Source organism: Triturus cristatus, chromosome 7 (genome assembly GCF_964204655.1).
Source record: "Triturus cristatus chromosome 7, aTriCri1.1, whole genome shotgun sequence".
Lineage (NCBI taxonomy): Eukaryota > Metazoa > Chordata > Amphibia > Caudata > Salamandridae > Triturus > Triturus cristatus.
Genome location: NC_140590.1, coordinates 865,914,727 through 865,934,106, shown reverse-complemented (window position 1 = coordinate 865,934,106; position 19,380 = coordinate 865,914,727). Strand labels below are relative to the sequence as shown.

The 19,380-nt window shown below is 44.3% G+C and overlaps 1 protein-coding gene across 1 annotated transcript in view; it reads left to right on the top strand.

Moving 5' to 3' along the window:
* IK (IK cytokine) overlaps positions 1–18,909 on the top strand; it is a 133,415-nt gene extending 114,506 nt beyond the window's left edge. Inside the window, exons 15-20 of the mRNA XM_085617808.1 lie at positions 6,601–6,684; positions 9,086–9,143; positions 9,908–9,996; positions 11,620–11,728; positions 12,967–13,001; positions 18,522–18,909. Coding sequence (XP_085473934.1) covers positions 6,601–6,684; positions 9,086–9,143; positions 9,908–9,996; positions 11,620–11,728; positions 12,967–13,001; positions 18,522–18,549 — 403 coding nt within the window. The 3' untranslated portion in view covers positions 18,550–18,909. The remainder of the gene's footprint in view (positions 1–6,600; positions 6,685–9,085; positions 9,144–9,907; positions 9,997–11,619; positions 11,729–12,966; positions 13,002–18,521) is intronic.
* Positions 18,910–19,380: the final 471 nt, after the last annotated feature.

Genomic DNA, 19,380 nt, shown 5'->3' with positions numbered 1-19,380 from the left:
GAAGACAATAAACTCTCGCAATAAGGGGTTCATGTTCTGCTGAGGGTCCCTAACGTATAATGTGACATCGTCCGCGTATAAGGAAATTAGGAGCGGGCGCAAACAACAGCGAAAGGCCTTGTCGTGATTCAATTGGCGAAGCCGGGAGGCCAGGTGCTCAATCGCAATGGCGAATAAGAGGGGGGATAAGGGGCAACCCTGCCGGGTACCTCTAGAGATGTTGAATGACCGAGAGGAGTGACCATTTATCAATATCTGGACCGTGGGCTGGCGATACAAGAGCTGGACCCAGGACAGGAACGGGGGCGCAAAACCCATGCGCTGCAGCACCCCGAACAGATAGTCCCACTCTACAGAATCGAATGCTTTGGTTGCATCGAGGAACACTGCAGCAAGTGGAAAGTCGGGTGCCACCGTTTGAATGAGCGAGAAAAGCGTGCGCAAGTTATGAGTTGTTGCTCTACCCAGCACAAAGCCCGACTGATCCGGGAGAATGAGCTTGCCCAGGAGGAGCGTCAGACGATTGGCCAATACTTTAGCCAGGATCTTAGTGTCTCAGTTCATCAAGTAAAGCGGCCGATAAGAGTCACTTGATCTAGGGGATTTACCCGGCTTCAACAAAGGTGTGACTAATGCTTCCCGCATTGAAGGCGGAAGAATCCCAACCTCAGGGGACTCCTCGTAGACCTCCCGGAGCACAGGAGCCATGATATCAATATATTGTTTGTAAAATTCTGCAGGCAACCCATCCGATCCCGGCGCCTTCCCATTTTTCAGCTGCATAATTGCCTCCCGGATTTCATCCAGCTCAAAAGGCAAACTCCAAAACCCCCGCTGCGTATCGCCTAGCCAGCCTAACACCACGTCCCCCAAGTAACCATCCAATTCCATCTGACCGTGCTGTTGTGACGTGTAAAGCCGCTTATAATGGTCAGTAAACGTTTCAAATATGCGCAAGGAGTCCCGATGCCACTCCCCATCCTGCCCCTCTATCTCCAATACATGCGTCATGAATCGGGGACTCCTAGTTACCTCAGCCAACACTTTGCCCGGCCGCTCCCCCTCACCGTATCTCCTTGCCACCCAATGCTTCCCCAGGAAGCGGACCTCCCTTGTGGCAGTTTCCGTGTACTCTGATAACTGGTCCCTAAAAGTTTGTTGCACCTGTCCCGTCTCCCCCTGTCCCATGCGCCTCTCCAGCGCCTGCATCTCTTGCTCCAAGCGCCCCAGCGTCCTTTGTAAGTCTCGGAACACTCCGAAACTCTTGGAGATACAGTACCCCCGTATGGTCACTTTGAACGCCTCCCATATGACCTCAACACTGTCAACCGACCCCTTCTTTCTAGCAAAAAAAATATTTTATTTCATCCCCCAACTCAGCTTGAAATACAGCATCCAACAACACTGCGGGCTGCGTCCGCCAGTGCGGCCGCGGTTTATCATAGCCCGGTGGGGTGAGGGACACCAGCACGGGACAATGATCTGAGTAAGATGTAAAATGCGTCCCTTCTTTCACCCCCGGGTGCGTATATCGCCAACTGTTAACTAAGCCCCCCTCCTCCAGTATCCCCCGCAGCACCCCCTGTGTGTGAGTGTAATGATGTGCAGCAACATTGGACCTATCCACAGCCGGAGCAAAGGCCACGTTGAAGTCTCCCCCCAAATCACTTGCGTGGAGCCAATGGTCAAAATCTTTCCCCATACAGTAGTGAAAAACTCGGGCGTGTCCACATTAGGCCCGTAACAATTTGCAATAGTAATCGAATCCCTCCCTATTCGCCCCCATATAATAACAGAACACCCTTGCGTATCCTCAATGGCTCCCACCAGCTCAAAGGGGGTCTGCTTTTTAACCAATATGGCAGTACCTCTAGCATACGAGGAATAAGAGGAGAAGAATCAATGACTTGCCCATTTACCAGCGAATGCCACAGCAGCCCCGGTCTAAGATGCGTCTCCTGCAGCAAGGCAATCTGTGTCTGTTGTCGATCAAGATACGCCAATATGCTCCTGCACTTCCGCGGATCCCCCAGCCCCGGACATTCCAAGACAAAATTCTCAAAACAGATTTATCAGCTGGTACCATCACTCCCACTCAGCCATATACAACGAGCGCAATACACCTCTCCAATGCGCCGAATCCATCCACTTACTAAGGTCAATACCCCAATGAGCGCCCCACATACCATCCATGCCATGAAAACTATACCCCCAACTTCCCCCCCCCCACTGAAACATCCCATTCATGCTAGTAATCCACATCCACCCCCCCCCACCACCCCAGGTCCCCAAAACACACATTCGGGTAACAACAACTCTGCCCCCGTCCAGAGCAAAGTAGCAAAAAATACAAACACACATCGAAAATCCCAGAGCAACATTATGGGGTACACCCTTGTGAGGGAACTTCTGCTAGGTGGCCCACGTTTACCTCACGACCACCCCGAGACTCCGCATCCAGTAGAGAGAACCGGAAGGGTTGCGAGGGCGTTCAGCTGCTACTGCAAATGTCAGATTCCAATCTATAGTCATCCCAGCGTCTGTGTTCCCCCCCCCCCCCCCCCCACACCCCTCGAACTCTCAGATATCTAGCTATCCACTTATCCCAATCATAGGCTGCAGTTCAGGTACATGACAGGGAGAAAGTCACACTGGCCGCAGTAGGCTGTACACCAACTGCGAGCCTCCTACCACAACTCCGATCACTCCACATCCGAGGTGGCTGCTGACGATGATCCTTCTTTTAGAGGCGACTTCTTCTTCTGTTTCCTGAGGTGTTTTCAAAAATCCTCCGCCTGTTGGGGCTTGGTGTAGAATGTTTGTGTCCCCTGATACGTGATGTGCAGACGAGCAGGATACAGCAATGCATAGTCAATTTGCGCCTGTCGCAATTTCTGTTTAACAGCGGTGAACTTGCGACGCTCTTCATGAACCTGCGCAGTGAAATCTGGAAACATCGTGAAGGACACTCCATCGTAATGCAGCTCCTTTTTTTCCCGGGCAACCCGCAGCGCCACATCCCTATCCCTGTAATTCAACAGGCGTGCAATAATGGGCCGAGGGGTGCCGCCAGGAAGAGGCCGCGGCCCGAGCGAGCGATGAGCCCTTTCCACAATAAAGTGGGGCGACAACAAGTCTGAGCCTACCACTGCCACCAACAGCTTCTCAACGTATTCCTCAAGCCTGCCGGTCTGGGTGCTCTCTGGTATACCTAAGACGCGAATATTATTCCTTCGACTGCGCGCCTGTTAAGTCCTCGTTCTTTGCCGCAATTATTTTCAGGAGCTTGTCTAACTGCGCCGTCGTACCCTTCGCCTGAGTAGTGGCGTCTTCAACTTACGAGATTCTGTGCTCTGCCTCCGTTGTGTGTTTCATGACTTTCCAATTTGCGCGCTATGGTGTCAATTTGCGACATTAATGTGTCCATTTTGTCCGCCATGCTTGCAAAACCCTGCCGCACCTCAGAGAGGACCGACGCCACTGCAACCCCATTACTGTCCTGCGACCCCATCGGCGGTACATCCAGCTCAGCCGCAGCTTCCGCCTGTTGCTGCCGCACGTGCTTTTTGCCTTCAAAAGATAACTTCGGTTGGCGCGTATCTCCCTTCCCCATTGCAGCGTTGACGCCCACCGCTGTAGGGGTAAAGCGGTCCGGGGCTGGCTGCCCCACCTCACCCCCCCCCCCTCCCCCCCCCCCCTGTCCCCTGTGGCAGGGGACAGACCACTCCCAAGCCCAACACAGAAGTCACAGGCGCTAGTAGTGTGCACTCCTACCGGCAACCCGGGAGTAGGGAGACCCGTTAGCCCCTCAGTGTTAACGCAGGGCACTTTGTGCTGCTGCACACCGGACACCTCTTGGAAGCAATCAATCAGAAAAGTCTTAGGTGAGAACGACGGCAAATTAAACTGCTACTGTCCCAATAGGTATGCAATATGCCAACCAGAGTGTAATGTCCAACGTGCCACAGTCAGCAGGGCACTCACGTCCATATTTCCCCACACACAGTGGCTTCCAGGCTGCCCCAGCAATGTGAAGAGTCACACTTAGTCCTCGCCCTTAAATCACCGCCTGCAGGCCCCCGCTGCCGCCCAGGGCAATTTCTGCGCAGTAGTGCCCAATACCGAAGCCTCCTCCACTGGGGCAGTCCCCCGCCGAGCTCTCCTCCACTTACCGGCAGTCAGGGCGCTGCTCTCGTCTCCGTGAGGGCCTCAGGAGCTCCGGGCGGCAGCGCTCCCTTCATGCACCGCCCGCCTGCCGTCTGCTCACCGCTCCGCCGATCTACAGCCTCAAGTCGCTTCCGTTGAAGGGCAAATAGGCAACAGGGCCCGCCTTCACCACCACCGCGCACCAGGGGCCTACCTGCCTCGTGGGAGCCACGGTAGTCGCGTGAGCTCCGCCGCCCAGCCGCGAGCTCCAGCGCCGCACACGCTCCGGCCGGTCAGTGCGCCGCTCAACCGCCAGGCACCTCCAAGCAGCATAAGTCCAAACAGGACGGTCGTCCAGCTGCCCGCTGCGATCGGACCTCAGGAGCCCAGAAGGGAAGATCGATTGTCTGCCAGGAACCAGGATAAATAAAGGATTTTTAGCGCTGAACCGCGGGAGCCTCACTCAGTGACGGCCATTCTGCTAATGCGCCACCTAGCGTCCCCCTCCAATGCTTATTTTGAGGTCATTCTGAGTTCTCAGCTCAATTCTTCTTCAGACCTGCTAGTGTATTGGATTCATACTCCTTTCAAGGTTGACCTTTTGTTTCTAGGCTTATCTAGATTTCAAGAGCTTTTTTTGGAGTTGCATGTGGGAGTATGTATGTAGTGAAAGAACAACCTTTGGTGTGTGCCTTGATATGACTGGGTGCAGAATCTTGCAGTCTTTGCTGGTCGTTTTGGTGTTCTTGGAGGTTTATTGTCTCTAGGATTGAATCCCCAGTGTGGAATGGAGATTGTCACCTAACCTCTGTGTTCAAATCAATTATTGGCGACTGGGTTGATTAGGTAGAACCCTATGCTCCAACTGTTCTCAGTATGATCCATCTACAAACATATTACAGATTCTATGAATGTTGGACCATGGGCCATAGGTAATACTTGAAGCACAGAATTTAAAAGGCATGTTTAGCATGATCAATCACCCTCACTTCACGTCACCCCTAAAATCCCCCGCCCGCTTAACCCTCAATCCAAATCACTCTAGTAGAACCTGCTCCTGTCGTCATGAAAGTTAACATTCAGCCCCCAAATCTCCAACATTAATTCTGGTGTCTTCAGTCTTCTTTCTGTGCTACCCATTCAATGATTTGCTGCTATTAATTCTCTGTTTTCGATAAGGAAGGTGGAAAGACCTCTCCAAACCAGATGACGTAACACAATTATTCAAGGTGAAATCTGTGTCCCTGTGCTGTGTGGACATCAGGAGATTAAGTCACGCGTCATGTGACACAAGCCTGAAACTGAAGCTAAGGCTTCATAGATAAAAAAATAAATAAAGTTGTAATATTCCAAATGCAACCCTGGCGGCTGAAAAGTGCTCTGTACTAGAATCTAGAACAGTACAAATCAATTTGTACTTGTATATATCCTTTTCCTTATGGATGACATGCATTAACATTGCTAGAATATTAACCTAAGTGTTTCCCACCTTGCATCTTTAAGCCGATTGTTACAACGGAAAAGCATAATTACAAGTCGCAGAATTTAGAAGCCTACTGGCTAGAAAGCCAAAACTGGTTAAAATTGTCACACATACAAGAGCCACTGGCACAGACGCACGTTGACAGATGAAAAATATTTCACTTATTTCTGTTAGCTTGAGTCAAAGAAATTAAATGTGTTTTGGAATGTTGAATTAAGGTGCAAATAATATTATTCTTGTTCCCTGTAAGGCTATTAAATATTTTCATACGCCAGAGTGAAAAATTGGCCGCTGTTAATAGATACCTCTCAATCCACTTGTTTCATTGAACCTGATACTGAACACACACAGGATAGATTTGACAAGAGGGAATGACACAAGTAGCATTCAATGGTCCTGCCTAAAATAATAAAAGTTGCAGTGCTAATTCCTTTGTAGTAGCTATGCTTGTTCCAAAGTGCTGTATAATGAGGGATATGTTTTCAAGTTGACGTAACTGGTTGAACACATGCACACCTCCAATAAAAAGCTAGAAAATAATTTCGAAATTGATAAGTGCAGCAGAGGCGCAGTCGAAGTCAAGATACCTTTTATATTATAAGGTTTTTCTGTTATCTCTCCACTTAGAAATTTCTTAAGACCAATGTGAGTGCTTTCATTCACCAAAATATCGTTTCAGTTAATGCTTTTTGGTTTCATGAGATTGTTGGCTGAGAAATATTATTTATTGATTTCCCTTTGATGGCATCATAGGCAGTAAGCCAGATGAGAACCAGGCTTCAAATAGCTAGTTTATGACATGAGCTCAGTGTACTCTGAAATATTGCCATTCTCGCTATTGTGGTTACTGTGGCAGGCTTTGAGGATGCACTGGCCTAAGACAGCAGCTCAAAACTCCTTTACCAGTTGTAGGCGTTGCAGGGAACACATGACGCATGGTAAAAATGTTTTTTTCCTTAATGTTTGAAAACTTTGAAGAAGCATGAAGATAAGAAGCAACAGTTGGGGGATTTCTTCGGAATGTCAAACAGCTACGCGGAGTGTTATCCTGGGACGTAAGTAGTCTGTCCAGATGTGTTAAAGAGTACCTTTCTGTAAGGACATAACACATAGGGGCAATCCAGGAATTGAAGCTACAACCCGCACTAATTATATAATTATGCAGTGACGTTATTGGCGTTTTTTGTTTTAAACAGCATCAGAGCACCCTGCACAGAAGGGGTTTTATTCAAATTAAAGCTTTTTATGTCACTCCTACCAGACAGTGCAAACTGTCTGGTTGCAAAAGACCTATTGTGGGCTTACCAATAGCTTAAAGTGGAGTTGGAGCCCATCCATTGATTACCGGCAACCCGGGGCGGCCCGGTTCAGAGGTGCTTTTCAGCGTCCGGTGCCCAATGTTATCCTATGGGGGATAAACATGTACTGCTTTTGGCACTTTACGGTGACCTAAGGGACCAATCTCCTGGACTTAAGGTGAGTATGGGGCAAGGTCCAAGGCCACACCAACAGGTCATTTTGGGTGGTTCTGGGGCGTCCAGGTTCAGAGATGTGTTTCAGCGTCAGGTGCCCAATGTTATCCTATGAGGGAAAAATATGTACTGCATTCAGGCACTTCACCGCAACTTACAGAACCAATATCCTGGACGTGGGGCAAGGTCTAAGGCCACATAGGTCACATCGGGAGGCTCTGAGGCGTCTGTGCAGAGGTGTGTTACGGCGTCGGGTGTCCAGTTCACTTCAATGTAGAACGGTCCGGTTGCAAAGAGTCTGCAAGCTGGGACTGGGAGACCAGTCAGGTTGAACCAACAAGGGGGGCTCAGGTCCCACGAGGCTGTGGGGACACCTTTGGTCCGCTTCTCCTTGGGCCGGGCGGCCAGGTGCAGGGGTGTTCTGAGGAGTTGGGTTTTGGTCACCGGAGACACTCGCGGTGGAAGGGGCCTGCACAAAGAGGCTGAAGCCGGTGGCGGTGAGTCCACCCTGGGCCAACCCAAGGTGGGCTTTGTTTCTGGAGGGTCGGGGCACCACGCTGGCACTGTTGACACACTTCAAACCAGGCTAGGGGGGTACTGGTGCAGTTAGTGGTGCTTTCCGTGTTGGGTTTGCAGCGGTCCAGAGTCCTCGCAGTTCTTTTGGAGTGCCTGCAGAATGCAGGGAAGAAGCTCCGCTACTCCACAGGAGTTCCTGGGTCTTTGTTGAAGGCAGGCAGTCCTCCCAGGCTTTTGGAGGCTCAGCTGCTGCAGGACACGAAAACGTTGGTGCAAGTTTGTCAGGAACAGCAGACAGACTGGCAGGGTTGGCGCCAAGTCAGTTGCTTCTCCACAGGCCTTGCTTCTTGCTGCTCTTCAGTGTCCTCCTTCAGCTTAGGTCCTGGTTCCAGGGTCTCCCCTATATACTAGATGTAGGGGCATTGGGGGAGTGTAGGGTAGTAGCCAATGAGCTAATTACCCCTGAGGACACTATGGCCCCTCTATGACCACTTCCTGTGGGAAGTTTGCATAACCTTGTCCAAGAGTTCCTAATTCTGCCACCCCCCAAGGTGACGCACCTCTCTGGCTACTAATTTTCAAACCTGTGCTGGTACCAAATGGGGCCTGCTGAGGGGGACTGGTATCCCCTCACCCTTGACGGAAGCCAAATTTACATACCAAAGGCAATGGGCTCGTTGAAGCTCCCTCTCTTGGACTCCTAATTTACCAGCCTTCCTGGAAGAGGGGTAAACCACCTCCCTCCAGAGCAGGCATTGTTCCTGGCCTACTGTGAGCATGGACTCTCACTCCTGGAGGTCAGAAACTCGTCTGTGGTGGCAGGCTGAACTGGACCAGTCAGCCAGCACTCCAGAGGGCTGGTAGGTTTCAGAGGTTACCTCTAGGTGCATGTATTAATAAATCAATCAATGGAATCGGTGTGGGTTTATTAATATGAGGTGTTTGATACCAAACACAATATGTTACAGTGCTCAGTACATACCTTAAGATGGCTTCCTTGCTCACTTTCAGTATCCAGTAATAGAACTGGACATCACAGTGGCATATCTGCTCATGCAGATATGTCCTCACATAAAATATAATGCACCCTGCCTTAGGGCTGAAAGGCCTGCTATAGGGGTGACTTACATATATTATACACAGGAGTGTGACATGCCAAGTTTTCACCATGTCAAGCAGCCTGCTGTGGCAGTCCATGTGTAATTTGAGTGTGGGTCCCTTAGGGTTGCATACGATACGCTGCACCCCTTTGAGACCCTTTTTAAGCCTTCAATTAGATTTGAACATCTTGCAAAACAAACTGTGTAAACCTTGCAACACCAGGGTTCAGAAAGTTACCACAATAATCGTTAACACTGAGTAATCGGGGTGTAGGAAAGTTGTGATGTTGCAGAAACTATGGCCAGGAGAAGGGGTTTATGTCTTGGAAGTCAATTCTAATGTGCAAACCATTTATTTTTCTTCTCAGAATGGACGATATGGCGGTGGATAGTGATGAAGAGGTGGATTATAGCAAAATGGACCAGGTACGATGTCTTTCAAAGAGTGTGTTGTCCCCCACACTTATTTTTTTCTATTCGAAAATATGCTCTGACTTAAGAAAAGCAAAGTAAATGAGGTCAGTAACCACTTGCATGCTGACTACGTATGGAAATCGGGGAAATATGACTATTTACAAGCCCCTATATTACAACGGTTCTGTCTCATTCAGGGCTCATGCTGAGTGGATCCCTACAGGGAGATTACTGCGCTTTACAAATCCATGTAACATAACAGTAGTGTAAAGCTGCTTAGCACAAAAAGCCATGCTGCTGGTAGTAGCACACAGCTCATGGACGTTATTATAGTTGCCTCTATCCTAAAACTAAACTTAAACGAATGTGACCAACTGTGACTGAGAAAAGGGTGCATCCTCCATCACAGATCTTAACTAACTCTGTATTTGCAATTGTTACTTGGATACACTACATGCATGGGCGTGTGCAGTACTCCTTTTCCTATTATTGCTACCAAAAGGGACAGTAAGTCTGAATCCTGATTGAGGGAATAATGTGCTATATTGATAATTACAAAACTTTTTTGCTACTTATGTCAATGATATTTTGTGAAAATTGTAACCAGTTTGTCTATACGTTTTATTGTTGTTAAATTTTGATTTTGTGAATTAAAATTGACAAATTCGTTTTTTTTAAGGTCAATGATTGTTCTCTACTTATGTTAGTCTAATAAGTAAATGTTAGTTAAATGTCAGTTACTTCTATTCCTGTTTTTTTCCTGATTCTCACTGCAGGGCAATAAGAAGGGCCCCCTGGGACGCTGGGACTTTGATACTCAGGAAGAATACAGTGATTATATGAACAACAAAGAGGCTTTGCCCAAGTGAGTGGGAATTTCTGGAAGATTCATTCTGTTGTTTGTCTGCGTTTTCACCCATATCTACTATTTTTGCAACCCTAAGCAAATGTACTCCACTCCAAAACCTCCTCACTGCTCCAGCTTTACCCTCACTATTTTAATAGTCTGGTAAACACTTCTGCCTTTAACGTACACTGAACAACGGAGATTACTGTTTTACTGCCCCCTGGAGAGTTCCAGAGGCGAGCTTCAGGCATTGAAAAAGGGCAGCCTTCTGTCGAAGGACTGAGGCAGACCTCAGGCTCTGAAATGTCTTATATGAGTTGAATTTCCTGTGACTGTAAAAGTGGCTTGAATTGTGTGTAACATTGAAAACTAGACAAAGTACTTTAAACATGTTGCAGTTTTTCAAGAGGACCCAGTAGAGGGCATTAAGTGCTGCAGATGCTGAAGAACGTTTAGGTAGAGACAAGGCAATTCTGGCAACTGTGTTTTGTAATTGTCGGAGGCGCTGGATTATGTATTCAGGGGCATCAAGAAAGAGCATTACAGTGGTGTAGTCTACTGACTATGGTAGACTGGGCAGTCAAAGAATGGGAACTTTTAGGGAGCGTGGTTACAAATGTTCTTAGAATTCTAAAAATTAGAAAACAATTGGGAGCTAGTTTACTAATTTTAATGACAAAGGCAAATCATGATCAAAATGGAACCCAAAGTTACATACTGTTGTACCTGGAATGGGGAGAGGGAGGGCCAGATCCAGTGACCAAGGGATTCAAATTCTTTCTTATTAGTGATTATTTTTCTAAGCTGTTTGCGGGTAGAGTCAGATACCCATTAGTTTTTAAGAAGCATTGCATCAAATATTAGAATCACCTTGAATATATTTTCCAGTTTCCCATTTGAAATTCCATTGATATAATCACATAAACTGCAGTTAATGTGAAATGAGAGTTGAAATTGAAACTAAGCCTGCTTATTTGATCATTAATATGTTCAGTCTATTGCAGTGGGTTTAATTGTGTGCCCCTTGTATCTATAGGTGTGGTACAGCCTAAAAGACAAGCTGTTTTTAAAATGATATTTTAAAAAAGGGCCTTCTTCTTCCATAGCTCAGATTGTCGTTGCAATGCAAGGTACAGCCTGACTTGGAAATGAAAATTCTTAAACATAAAATAGCGGCCTTGTTTCCAAGTGATGATCTGGTTTAGTTTTTAAAGCTTCTTGTCACACAACTTTGCAGTGGAAGCAGACTTGAATGCCCTTCCCTCTTCCTCAGTAACTAGTAATGTTATTTTTACAGTGCAACATCACTTCTAGAGATTGAGCAAGTGGCAAAGTGATGTCTCATGGTGAATTGATAGCCATGATTAGTAGAAGAGAGAAAGTATTACATGTCTCGTTAAGAGGTGATATAAAATATGCTGTTTTGTTACCACACTACCAGAAATTGGGAGCAAGTTATATAGAAAAGAATACTTTTACTATATACTACCAATATAAAGCCAGTTACAAAAACAAAGAACTGCAATAAATCGTCCCCATAATAGTTTATCAAGGTCTTACAGGTTCTTTTTTTATCTACTTTTTTTTTGTGATGAGCAAAAGCAATCCTTCTCAGTTGTCATGCTTTCTCTTACCTCGCAGAGCTGCTTTCCAATATGGCATCAAGATGTCAGAGGGGCGCAAAACAAGACGTTTCAAAGAGACTAATGAGAAAGCCGAGCTGGACCGACAGTGGAAAAAGATCAGTGCAGTGAGTGTTCTTGTGATGCTCTTCATTGTGATGAGAAAGGGGCAGTATTTCTGGGTGACTCTTAGTTGCAAGGGTTGAGCAGAAGTGGCTTAATTGGATGCTGATCCAAATTGGAATAATTTATTTTGACATTGGTGTCACATGGACATTATGTAGCGCATCTCTGTTGTGGGATATTTCTTCATCTAAACTTGCCACATGCTTGCTTCGTGCCTTTGGAAATAAAAAACTTTGCACTTTATGTGATAGCATCTGGCTCTTTCCTAGTGCCCTTTTTCTTGTAAATGGGTCTCATTATTTGTCTTGCTATGATTTTGGTTTGGTCATGAAGAGCTTGGTCAAAGTACAGCCCAAGCCCTGCTCTGTCTCTGTGAACAACGTAGATACTTCAACACAATTGTATATTCGGTCTCCCAGCAAATTTTTGATCTTGTTCTGGTTTGTGTGATCGATCCAGAAGAGTCTCAAATAGTTCTATCATTTTCTTTCAATGTCTTTCTTTCTGTGAGCTATTGCATAATGTAATAGTATTTATACAGGGCACTTTACAGACTGATTTGGTGCATGGTGGTTTTAAGTAATGTAGCATTAGTGACTGTGAAGTAAGTTAGAAATGTTAGTGTTTGATATCAACCATCAACAGCAGGTGAGGGCACTGAAACAAATTAAGGGGAAAGTCATGGTGCTGGACATGAATGTCCCAGCCTTTTTGAACATGCCCTTCTCCTGTACCTTTAAAAGTCAGTTGCGTTTTGTGAGAGGTTATGTACAGACTAGATTGTGAAGGCTTTGATTGTCATTGTAGTCATGTCAGAAGGATAAAAGCCTTGTTTTGAAACTGGAACCTAGAGGTTACACATTCAGAAAGTGCTTATTACACTGGGATTTTTGTAGATAAAGCAGTTAAACCTGTCCTCTCATATTGGGAGACTGTGTTCATGTAGGATGAATAGACATAATAGACCCTGAAAAGTGAGTAATGGATATGTTAAGCAAAGGATAGGATTGAGACTCTGCACTTGTCTTGCTGTCTGTGCTGACATCCGATGAAGGCTAATGCAGTTGCTTTACTGGCATTTATTAAGAACAGGCACTTTGTTCACTTGTTAGCACTGACATGAGGAAAAGTTATTCTTTATTGGCGAGACCTCCAGGTTGAGAGTTTTTCCTACTTTTGCTTGTAATCTTAGACAATGTTTAGATTACTTCAAAAGTAATTCATTTTTATCGTTTTCCAGATTATTGAAAAGCGAAAGAAGTTGGAGGCAGATGGGTGAGTAACAACATGGATGAACTTTTCGAAGACTTGATTTGTTACATTGTCAGCTTATGAAACTTGGATTATGAACTAAATTGTCTGTACGTGTGATCACACAAGAAAAAGGATGGAGAGTGCTCCCTTCTTAGCCAGAAAATAACTTATCAGAGTAGGTTGGTATTAGGGGTTTCCTAAAAATAGGCTGTGAGCTTGTCAAAGAAATAAATGTAAACATAAGGGCATGAACGTTTGCTGTCAAAGGGTATGGCAGTTACAACATTGGGTGTGCAGTGTTCCCTCTCTCCTGTGAAACTACATGGTGCCATCAATCCCCAAGCCTTTCACATAAACATGAAAGACACGAGACACTGGGCAGCCTTGACTGTTTTTCCTTTATCTGAAGCCAAAGAGAAAAGGGTCGGACTGGCCGTAGCGGGCACCGGATGTTTCCCCAGTGGGCCACCAGGGTGGGGGCCGGATTTGGACCCCATGGGGGGCGTTTTTGTTACTGGGGCCGGTTTTTCAGCAGTGAGACAGTAGTGGTGGTTCCAAGTAGCAAACACTCCCATCCCCCAGGGGCCATCCGAGCTGTTAAAAGGAAGTATATCAGATCCCTTTGTCTAGAAGAAAATTATTAGTGCTTCCCTCCCTATTTTAGCAAACTCTCACATCCTTTATTACCCTTGAAATGTAGTATGTGTACATATTTGACTAAGAACCTTGGTTTGCCGTCTTTCCTTATGTTTACATTAGAACATAAAACTGAACTAAACTGCTGTTAGAAAATGATGCACTATCACACACTTCCACAAGCCTACAAGTAAAATTGGAACTATCTGTGAAGATTCAAGTGGGCCATTTCACAGGGAACAACCAAATGAAGATCCATATCTAGCTTGGGAACCCTGCATTAAAGAAATCCTAGGAATACATAGCACCTTTGAAAGGAAGACGTCCAGTGAAATGAAGGGTTGCGTAACTGACCTATTATACGCACCTAAAGTGTGGGATTACGTTTTGAAATCAAAATCTCTTTTCACTCCTTTGTTCTGATGGAAACTCTCAACTGTGAACTCATTTGAAACTTCTCATTTCTGCTGGTTGATTTGGACCACTTCTTTTCAGGTGTTCTGCCAGTCTGGTGGATTCTAGTTAGTTATGTTTTTTGCTCCCAAGTCTGTTTATCCCTAAGGCAGAAGTGGTAAGGACGAGAACAGCAGGTTGCAGGTATCCGGTCATACATAAGTGAAGGATGGGTGATGAATTACCTACTCCCTTGTGCGTGGGAATCTCTGTGCTTGCCTGTATGCTCTGGAGGCCAATAAAAGCATATATGCCAGTTTGAACTGTAACAATTTGCTTGAAGCCTCTGTCCCGACAGAACCTCCTATTTTCTGAGCATATAACAAGGTGTTGGATCTTAGAGTGAAACACATTAAAGTTTCCAACTGCTTTCAATATTCCAATTATACCTCATTCGTGCAGAAACAAAGATCCTTCTCTATTAAATTGCACTGTAGCTTGTTCTTCGGGCACGAGAGGAAAATGCATACATTCAAGGAGTTCTGGTCTTTCCTGCAACTCAGACATAGGAATGGATGAAGAAAGAAACTTTTTTAATATTGATTCTGCATCAGAGATGGCTACAATGCAAGAAACTGACGCCATAGACCTTTATTTTGCATATATTCACAACCCGTAGAAGATCAGCTCCATTAGAATTTTGGATGTCTCCATAGTGGGATAGGGTTCTGGTCTTGACCATCTAACAATTCAAGGACTCTGGTCATATCATTCTATTGGTGTTAAGTTCTTTTCTTCCATTTCTGATAGGGGTGAGAGTTATGATCAGATGGACACCACCACAACAATGCATTATCTCTATAAGCAGGGTGGTATGAAAACTAGTGCTCTCTCATTAAACGTTCAGTCGATCTGGCTCTGAAACTGATTGCTGACCGGTAATTTGTCTCTAAAGTCTGTGTTAGAGAATTGTGAATGGATCTTAACTGATGACATTCTTATGGAAATCTTTTGCGATTTGGGTTTTATTGTAATGGAGATATTTGCATGTGTGGAAAAGAAAAGATGCCAAATCTTTGTGTACATGTTTCAGGAACAAGGCTTTTTATGTATTAACCTTTTGATGGAAATGTATTCATGCTATTCCACAGTTTCCTTCAATTCTATCAACTCTGAGAAAGCCGAGTCATTACAGAGCAAGAATGATACTAATAGCTGAGACAGTGGTGGTACATCAACCATATCTACCTGTCAGATAGCCACATATTGAATTTCTAAGCAAACTGAACCACTTCACTACATATCAGGGGGCGATTTACCATCCCAGCTACCAATTTTTATAACTTGGCTCCTGAATTCATTCAGTATTGGTATTTAAACCTGCCTGACAAGTGAGTATTCTGAAGGAAGAAAAATTACCACCAAATTAAACAAGCATTTGCAATGCAATAGGCCTCGCATTTACGCAAGTTTTAGTTATTGGCATTGAAAATGACGATGCTTTTTATTTATGTTTTGGTTTTTAAAACATAAATAAAAGGCATCGTCATTTACAATGCTAATAGCTTAAACTGTTGCAAATGTGAGACCTAGTGCTATCCAAATGCTTGTCTGTAAAAGCGGCCAGTGCCGCGCTTTTACTTTAATGGCGGCCACTCCCTTTCTTTAGACGGCCCGCGTCTTAAAAAAAGGTGCACGGCAGCCATTTAAGTGAAAGCGCAGTATGGGGTGCTTTTATCGGGAAAAAAAACATTTGTTTGTCAAGTTGACAAACACCTTTTTTGGTTGTTGGAAAAGCACCCAATGCCGCGCTTTCACTTTAATGTCAGCCACGCCCCTTTTTTTTAAAGACGCATCTCTTTTAAAGAATGGTGAGGCCACCAGTAAAGTAACAGCGCAGTATGGGGAGTTTTTAAAAATAAAAAGTATTTTTTAAGCAGCATAACGTGTGCAGAAGTGCTGAGCTGTGCAGCATTTTTTAAATCTAAACCACAGTGACCATGATAAGGTGCCATGCTGTCCTGAAAACAGGGTGGGTTAGGGAGAGCCTGTCATGCCTGCAAAAGCAGCTAGATTAAAGACATTAAAGAAAATCGCGCCCACAAACTGTAGCTAAAACAGACTGTAACAACACAAGTAAAATGTCCAATGCTCATGGTAGGTTACAAATGCAGACAAGACGTTGCTGAGGCATGACAAACATGCCTATTAACAAATCAGAAGCAACCATTTAGAAGGGACAGTAGCAGAAGCCAATTGAAAAGATTGGCAGAGAGTGGGCGGAGCTTCAAGTCCATACCTGAATACAGCATGCCTCGCAGAGCAGCTAATGCGCTGCCCAGGCTAGACCTAAAACGAATGTTTGTTTTTAAATGGAAGCTATACTGCATATGGTGTCGGAAAATGTATTCAATCCAACCACCTGTCAAAAAGAAGCAATGCTGCCATACTGGCATTCTGACAAAGGCAGATGTTTAATTCTCATTCATCAAAGTACACCTGTCAGCTATAGTAGTATACAGGAAAAGACCATCACAAACTTCCTTCTTTACCATTCATGTGCTTAAATATTTCGTAGCAGGGATAAAAGATGTGTACCCAACAGCAAGGAGACCTTCCCCCTTTTGGGAAAGTACTGTAGTTTGGGCTAAATTTATGTCCTCTTCTTTGTGAGCCCACTCATAATACTTTATTATAGCATCTGTCCTTGTAGACTACTTTTTTCTAGTGATGACAACATCTTCTCAAAAGGTTAGTGAAATCCAAGCATTGAATTCCCAGGAACCTTACAGCTTTTCATTCTAACAGAGAAGTTCCTCATACTCATCGGTCCTTTATACCAAGCAAAGTGACATCTTTAGGCTGTCAATATTGGGGAATATGCTTCTGAAATTTGGCCTCTCAGAATGGGTTTGCCTACTTCTAAACAGTCTATTTCAAGGTAGTGTATTGCTTTTTTCTATTTTATTAGTTAATGAGTAAGATATTAAATGATAACCCTAAGACATTTTCTACAAGAGGTAAAGAGCTACAGCTGCATTACTATGAAATGTCCTGCGAGCAGACATTTTCAAGGCGATGACATGGTGTCCTATCTGTACGGTTATACATTGTTATTAGTGTCTTGATTGATGCCAGAGCCGACTCATAAGTGAGTCTAGTTATATTATGACATCTCTTAGGTTAATCAGTTGTTCTGCTCTGCAGTAGTAGTTACTGAGATTTTTCACCACTCTGAAAGGATGAATTTGCTATTCACGATTAAAATTGATTCCCATTTGTATAACTTTCAAGCCATTGCTGCTTACTTGAATATATCTCGCATCATCATTTTAAAAATGAAGTCATGAGGTATCATGCATAGGCCTCATGCATAAGCCAGTTGAACCTATGGGTTCCTGTGTCAGACGCTTACTGAGATGGCTGGTGGTCTTTTTAAGTGGCGATCAACCCTACCAGAAAGACTGGCAAGTTTCAAGTTCTTTCTTCCTCTTAGCCTTGTATTGTTTTCCAGGCGGACAAAGTTCAGACAGAGCTTTGCTTCACTTGATCCATTACTGTATACTGAAGAAACTGAAAAATATAATTAAATCAATAAATTGTTCCCTTGGTTTTCATACCAAACACCATGCTTCTACAGCTAAGGAAAAGGCCAGATGTCGTTGGGCTCGACAATTGTGCCCTTGTGATTCAGAGTATCTATTTGTACCATTGGGTGGTCTTACTGAGAAAAGTAAAGAGGCTAAAGCTTACATTTTCAGGTTAATAGTCTCTTGCGTCCTCTGCGGTCTAGTATCCTATGACATTAGAAGCAGTGAGGCTCCATAGCGACTTGTTCCAGAAGAGTACTAGTAGTGTTCTAAAGAACTCACTTTCACATTAATTTATTTATAAGTTTTATATAGCGCTAGCTAGACCCGCAGGTACATCAAATGGAGAAAAACTATTTAATTATAGGGCGACAAATGAACAACAATTCTTGCTGTCTGGATACAGCTTCCAGAAAGATGCAGTGTTCTGCCAGTCGGTTCTGAGCAACATATTAGCTTGAGGGAAGGTTATTGGGTAGGCTGTTTTTCCCTTCCAGATTCCCAACAAGTTGGCGCGAAGAGCAAACAAAGTGAAGAAAAATTGCCTCCATGGCGATCCTAGTACTTTTAATTTTTAGCCTGCATCCTTCACCTTATGTAGCAGGTGCCGCGCAAGACAAAATGTCCTTAAAAGGACTGCATTCTGGTTATTTTTTACATGTTTTCCCAAACCTTCTTGCTGACACTGGTAATTACCGATCATGTGTGAAAGAGGCAGAGTAAGAAATAAGTACCAAATCCACTTTGAATGTAAATTTTGCATTTCAATTATCCATGGTAGTTTGCATAGACAAAAGTATTCCTGTATCCAAGTCTCAGCTGGATTCCTAGTTTGTTGATGTTGTGTTTTGTGTTCAGAAGGAATGTTTGGAGAAATGCATTTCTGTGGAGTTTATTGAATCGTTTTTATTTCCTGTTGCAGGGTCGAAGTGAAAAGGCCAAAATATTGAAAGTGGAACCGTGATCCTGATCTTTGTACTGCCCTATGGAGCCCCAAAATCTTTTTTTTATCTATTATTCTATGGACTACATCTCTTTTTAAATTAAACTTGGTTTGCTTCAGTGAAATGTTGCTTTTGCTGTATGCTGTACCTGCCTGCTGATTGCAGAATAATATGTTGCATTTACAGCGAATACGAGTGTCTTTGCATACTCTGCGCTTCATTTTCTACTTTATTTTGTATATATTTTGTCTTAACTTGAGCAGGATTTTCGTCACTGTGACCATTATTGATTCTTGTGCTGTTATGATGTAACATTTACACTTAATGGTTTCAAACCTGAAGCAATAAACACATGACTAAATCATGTGATAGGTTTCGTTTTATCCATGATATATGATTACTGAAAATGGTTTGAAGGAGAACAATCCTGCTTTCATACCAGCCTCGCTTTTCTGTCTAGAATTTCAATCCCATGCCTTTTCTTAAAAAGTAGAAACAATTTTGTTTGCCTAAAACAGAAGTACGTTTTTGGATTACTGAAGTAGGTATAGCTCCCTCAAATAGTGAATATTCCATGTTATCCTTAAACATCCAGCGAGAAGTAAAGGAACTGAGGTCTGGGCTTCTGCAGATGTTTCATAAGAGGGTTGGTAAGCCCTTTGTTGGAGTACAGATGCCAAGGCTTGTGCTCTTGCACATGCTTGTGGAGTTCTTTGTATGCTGTCCTATCCAGCCAAGCCTTGTATTGTGCTAGTTCAGAAACAAAAACATAGCGTTCCTGCAATGATCTTGTCGAATTTACGGAGGTATAAAAACAAAACAGCCTGATCTAGGATA